Source organism: Solanum stenotomum, unplaced genomic scaffold, assembly GCF_019186545.1.
Source record: "Solanum stenotomum isolate F172 unplaced genomic scaffold, ASM1918654v1 scaffold15835, whole genome shotgun sequence".
NCBI lineage: Eukaryota > Viridiplantae > Streptophyta > Magnoliopsida > Solanales > Solanaceae > Solanum > Solanum stenotomum.
The window spans coordinates 28,214-34,497 of NW_026023752.1; the positions used below are offsets into that span (position 1 = coordinate 28,214).

The 6,284-nt window shown below is 32.5% G+C and overlaps 1 protein-coding gene across 1 annotated transcript; it reads left to right on the forward strand.

Annotated features, from left to right (window-relative positions):
* The first annotated feature begins 1,118 nt into the window (after nucleotides 1–1,118).
* Nucleotides 1,119–3,961, forward strand: LOC125850290 (E3 ubiquitin-protein ligase CSU1-like). Its single transcript, XM_049530142.1, has 2 exons — nucleotides 1,119–1,529; nucleotides 3,075–3,961. Exons 1-2 carry the CDS (start codon nucleotides 1,291–1,293, stop codon nucleotides 3,748–3,750), a joined length of 915 nt encoding a protein of 304 aa, XP_049386099.1. The 5' UTR covers nucleotides 1,119–1,290; the 3' UTR covers nucleotides 3,751–3,961.
* Nucleotides 3,962–6,284: the final 2,323 nt, after the last annotated feature.

Here is a 6,284-nt window from a genome sequence, read left to right on the forward strand (position 1 = left end):
AATGATGACCAACTAGAAAAGACTTAAAAGAGGTAATAGAAAGAAATAAATTTGAAAATGAATTGTTTCATTGTATGGGATACGTTTAATTGGTGAACTAGGATATAGAACTAAAGAAACTTTGTTGAGCTTTATGACATTTTGGACAACATTGACTAACGAGTTGCTGCTTTGAGTTCGGGGATTAGAAATTGATCTAATTTTTTTAATTATATTTAAGATTTCAATTATAACCATCGAACCCATTATTTTGTTTGAGTTATTCGTTAATAGCTCAATTATTTAGTAGTTTTATTGAATTTTATACTGAAAATTCAAATTTAAAATAAAAGTTATGAATTCAATTGAACCTCAAACGGCTAAATTCGCTCTTGAACAACACTACCATTGATGAATGATAGCTTCCAAGTGTACATTTTGATTTTAGCTATGAAGATGATATATCATTATTTTTATATTTCGTGGATTTGTTATACTAATCAAGCAAGTGAGGAATATGCGGAAGGAAAAACATGTTTAAAGATATGGAGTTATAGATGAAATCGAAATCTTAAAATGAGGAGTATTAAAGATAGTGTAGCTTATATAGGTTATCACGCTTATGCAATGAAACTTTAACGCGCGTTGAATCAATGTACCAAATGTACTGTATTTTAAGGTACCTAACAAAATATTTGATTATTATTATTATTATATATATATATATATATATGATCTTTTCAAAGTTAACAAATGCATGTTTTTTTAAAAAACGCAAAGGTACATATACGTGTGTAATTCCACCCTCCTATCTATGTGATGTTAGAGGGCACGTGTTTACAAATTAATGCAAATAAGTGTGTCAACTTATTTATTAATCCTAAAGTAAATTATGGGATTCAAAAAAAAAAATATACATGGATCTAATTATGTTTATGATTTAATCACTTGTTCGTTAATAATCTTCAAAATAATAGAGTATATATATCATGATTTTTGTTAAAATTAATTTGAGTAAGTTTTTTTCTTGAAATAGAAAAGAAATACTCCTTGCCCTAGGAAAAGAAAAACAAAAGTAAATCATAAATGAATTAGGAAACGGATTATCGAAAACAAGGAAAAAAGAGCAAGCTACGTGTACAAATATTTTGTCACCGCCAAGTGACGCTATAAATCCCTTAGGAAACCCGACGACTGCTACTAACCCGATTGGATAATCCATTTCATAGAGTTTTTCTTCTTCGTTTTCTCCCCCAAATTCACAAAAATCGTCTTCAAAATTCAGGTGAATTACAATTAGGGTTTTGAAAGATGCCGCAGAGACACTCGAAGAACAACAACGATCTCGCCTTCTTTACCTACGATGAGAAGCGAAAGTTAGGGTACGGAACACAAAAGGAGAGGCTGGGCAAAGATTCAATTAAGCCTTTCGATGCTTGTTCCCTTTGCTTAAAACCCTTCATCGATCCGTTGTGTTGCCAGAAAGGGCATGTCTTTTGCAAAGAATGCATTCTAGAATGCCTTTTGTCCCAGAAAAAGGATATCCAAAGGTGCCTATTTTCTGTCCTTTGCAAACTCTCTCAATTGATCTTTTGTGGATTTAAAAGGAAATGATATTATATATGAATTGCCAATTTTTTTTATGCTTAAGGTGCGTTTTGTATGAAATTATATGTCTTGGTGCTGAGATCATGTGGTTTGCTTGATTTACTTTGTTGTGTGTCCAGGTTTGTAAGATTGTGCTTGTGAATTCTATTTCAGCTGTGAAATAGTAATAATAATAATAAAAAAAAATACTATTTCAGCTAAGAGAAACTGACGATATCCGTGGTTCTTAATGGGGGAGTAATAGGTGGAGGTTGGGTGTAAGTTAAATTTTCCGTGTATTGGTAAGAGGAACTCCGGAGATGTCTTTCCAATGTAGTGAGACTTGAAGTTTGGAAGGATACTGCAGCAAGTTTCGAAATTTTGCAACTAAAAGAGTACGATGGCCATAGCTAGTGCTTTCATCTGTTCGACAGCAAAATAGGGAATATCTCAGTGATTAAGAGACTCCTAATTTATGTCCTTAATATAGGTCTAGTTGGATTAGATTGAGTTGTATGATGTCTGCAGTTGTAGGCTAGTCTTATGATTCAGTGCATCTTGAAGAGAACCTATTGGATATATTTAACTCTTTGTTGTGTTTGTAAATTGACCTCCAAAAACGCCATATAATCTTAATGGATTTTGGTCTAGAGGCAAATACATCCCAGAACTTATGGATAGGATACTTGACTTTCAAACTATACTTGTAGGCTGTAGCCCCAAGGTTAACATAAAAACTATTTGTGTTCGATTCTTCTTATGAGGCTAGAGTCTCCTGCACTTTCTAACGGCAATAATTTGGTGACATGTTTAGTTTTAAGAAGGGTGCTGTCATTTTTCAGCTTCTTCTTTAATGTTATTCTTTACTATTACCAAAATACAAATATGCAAGTACCACAACTATGACTGAATCCCAAGCAGGGGAGTAAGCTATATGAATCCTCAGGGTCCATGTCACCTTCCTAAGTTCATCTCAGTCCAATACTAATAAGCAAGTCAAAAAAGAAAAAGAAAGAGGGTACTACTGAATTTTCACGAGCCACTTTAATGTTTGCCTTCTATTATTATAATGATACTAATACACAAGCCAAAATTAATTCCAATCTCCAAGTCCAGTTATTGTGTCCATAAAGTAGTGGATGAAAAGAGTATTAATTATAGACTAGCCAATAAAGAGGTCTTCGTACTGACTTGTGGAATACTTGTTTGGAATCCCTTTCAAGTGAAAACTGCAGCCTTTCTGAGTAAATAGTTACTTATTCTTAAGTTGCAATGCTTGTTGTTAGTTACTTCTATTAACAAAACAGTTGCCCGCCTTCCACCTGGAAGGAATAACACTGACTAATATATCTTCCAATCTTGCTTCATGCCTGCATTTCTCTGGAAAAGGAGAAAAGGGCAGTGTGGAGTGGAAGAAAGGGGTGGGGATTTGGTAAACATTCTTGTTTGTAATCTTAGAATCATCCTTCGTGAAGTTTTATTTGACAAGCTGTTACTTTGTCTTGCAGAAAGTTAGCTGCTCATACTGGTCAGCAGAAGCAAGAAAAAGAAGAGGAAGAGGAGAGGTTGATGCTGCAGAAAGCCAGGGAGCTTGATGCATTTGATCAACAAAATCATGGCCCAGTTCCGCAGTACAATGATAAGAACTACAACAGAGACAAGAATGGATTCCATGGGGCCAACAGCGTGAAGGCCACTTCTTATGAGGAAGAAGCACTTAGAACCATGAAAGCATTTTGGCTGCCCTCTGCAACACCAGATGCACCTGCTAAGGTGGAAGCCCCATCCACAAGCACAACTTGTCCTGAAGGGAGGGAAAAAATTAAGATGAAAAACCTTTTCCCTATACACTTTACTGAAGATACAAGTGCACAGAAGAAACACAAGTCTCTTGACAAGAGTTTCATATGCCCCAGTTGCAAGGTCACACTGACCAATACATTGTCACTTGTGGCACTTAATACTTGTGGACATGTCTTCTGCAAGAAATGTGCAGAGAAATTTGTGGCTGTTGACAAGGTTTGCGTGGTCTGTGACAAACCATGTAAAGATAGAAATCTGGTGAATGTGGAAAAGGGAGGAACAGGGTTTGCTGCCCATGGAGATAATCTTGAAGCAAAAGACTTCAAACACTTGGGCAGTGGAAGTGGTTTGGGCCTGGTGAGGCCTGCCATGAAGACGTAACCTGCTGTATACGAGTTTGCTCATTAAAGATAGTGGGGCTTTGTTACGGTGTATTGTAATATGGTATATCATCTTCTACCCTGAAAACTGAGTGTTTTCTTACATCGTCTTTATTCAACTACAACTCTGCGAAAGCAACTTCTGCAACTTTTATCCTTTCCAATTCACAAGTGTTGTTTCATTAGATAATTATTTGAAACTTGTTCCTCAAGTGGTTGCTGCTGCTGCTATCGATAGTTTTGCTACTTCTTTTTTGGGTGCAATACCCCCATTCAACCTCGGAACTGGATGGAACTTATTCAAATAAACTCTGTATGTTATGGGGTTGATGAGTGGTGCGGGGTGGGAATTTGACTTGTTCTGTGATAGACTGTTGTCAGCTCAAATTTAAACCATTTTTTTTGTTTCTAACAGTTAACTCGTCTCCAAGGGGTTTTGGGCAAGGGAGGGAGGGATTTGAGGGTCTAGCTTTTTGTTGCCTTTATATATACCGAGTAAGATATTGTTTTCACGAGGACTATTAATTAACTACAAACCTAACGATAAAACTATATGCTAAGTACTTATTTTAGTGATTAGCTTAGGTTTTTTTCTTTTGCTGAGAGTCCTTTTACTTCTTGTTAGACCATCTCCAACCCACCTCTATTTTACTCTCCATTCTCTATATTTGGAGAGTAAAATAGAGAATGGGCACTCCAACCCACCTCCAAATCACCCTCTATTCTTCAAATTTAGAGAGGTGAATGTATTAGCACTCTCTATTTCACTTTTTCATTATTTTATTCTTATATCTATTTACTTTCTAATTAACATATTATTTTACATATAATTCCATTAATTAAATATCTAATATTCATAATTCTTTTTTAAATGTAATATAATATTTTTAAAAATATTATTTAATATATACTATTTTAATTTCAAATTAATAGTTTTTTTTCCTAATTTTCGTGAATAATAAAATTTAATTTTATTATTAATTTTAATTATAAAGAATACGCAAAATTAAAATGGCAGGATGAAAAAAAATTATTTAAAAATACAATACATGATATGATAATTTAAATACAAGATAACATTACAATACATAACATAATAATTTAAATACAAGATAACAATANTTATAAAGAATACTCAAAATTAAAATGGTAGGATGAAAAAAATTAATTTAAAAATACAATACATGATATGATAATTTAAATACAAGATAACAATACAATACATAACATAATAATTTAAATACAAGATAAAATACAATACATAATTGATCACAACAATAATTTTAAAATGTAATCTTCATATTCACCATTAGATGGATTTCATCTTATTATAAATGGTTGGATGAGATTCTCATCAGTACATTTAATATTTTTTAGATAAAACATTACTTATTATATAATGAACGTCATTTACCACTTGAAGTCTGCACATTCATTTCATTTCAAAACATATTCAAGTAATTTGGTTTGTCCTTTGAAAATGAATTTCAATCTTGGAGATTGTTCTAATAATAATGATGAAGATTTTTCTTCTTCCTCATCATCTTCTTTAGATTTGAAATTTATTCCTAATACAGAACATCATGATAATTTAATAAATCAGCTACGTATGAACAACTACATATTCCAACAAGTTCTACAAAATCATACTAATGAAGTTTTATAGGTGGCTCCATTCCAGGTCATGTGATAATCAATCGTGATCGTGAGGCGGCTGATGATAATTTATTTAGTGATTATTTTTCAGCCACATCACGCTTTAATGATGCAATATTTCACCGTCGTTATCGAATGTCCCGCAATTTGTTTCTTCGTATCGTTGATGCAATTAAAGATCACGACACGTACTTCGAACAACGCATTGATGCGCTGGGTAGATTTGGATTATCTACTTTGCAAAAAATTACCGTTGTGTTTAGAATGTTGGCATTAAAGATCACGACACGTACTACATGATATAATGACTACATGTATTATATTGTACAACATGATAATTGAGGATGAACGTGATCTCAATGCACCAATTCAAGATGCCGTAGAGGCTCTAACTTCAATTATAGAAATGGTGGTAGATGAAAATCTCTGGTTTGAACAATTTTTAGCTAGACATAAAAAAATTAAGGACAAAAAATGCTCATTTTGAACTCCGTAATGCATTAATAGAGCATTTATGAGAGTAACGTAATAATTTTGAAAATTGAGTGTTTATGTAATTGTTTGTCACTTTTATTTGAATTTGTCCCCTAATTTTATGCATTATATTATATTTTCTTGCAATTTACGTTATTTAAAAATTTAGAATAAAATATAATTTCATATCACATTAAAAATTATATAAAGTAATTATTTGGGAAAAAAGAAATAAAGGATTTATATTATGAAATAAGAAAATAAGAATGAAATAAAAATAATAGTACAATATTGAGGAGAGAGAAAAAGATTTTTTTTTAGATAGTAAAACAAAGAATTGGGTTGGAATTGGTTATATGAAAAAACAAGAAAACTCTATATTTGGAGAGTAAAATAGAGGATTGA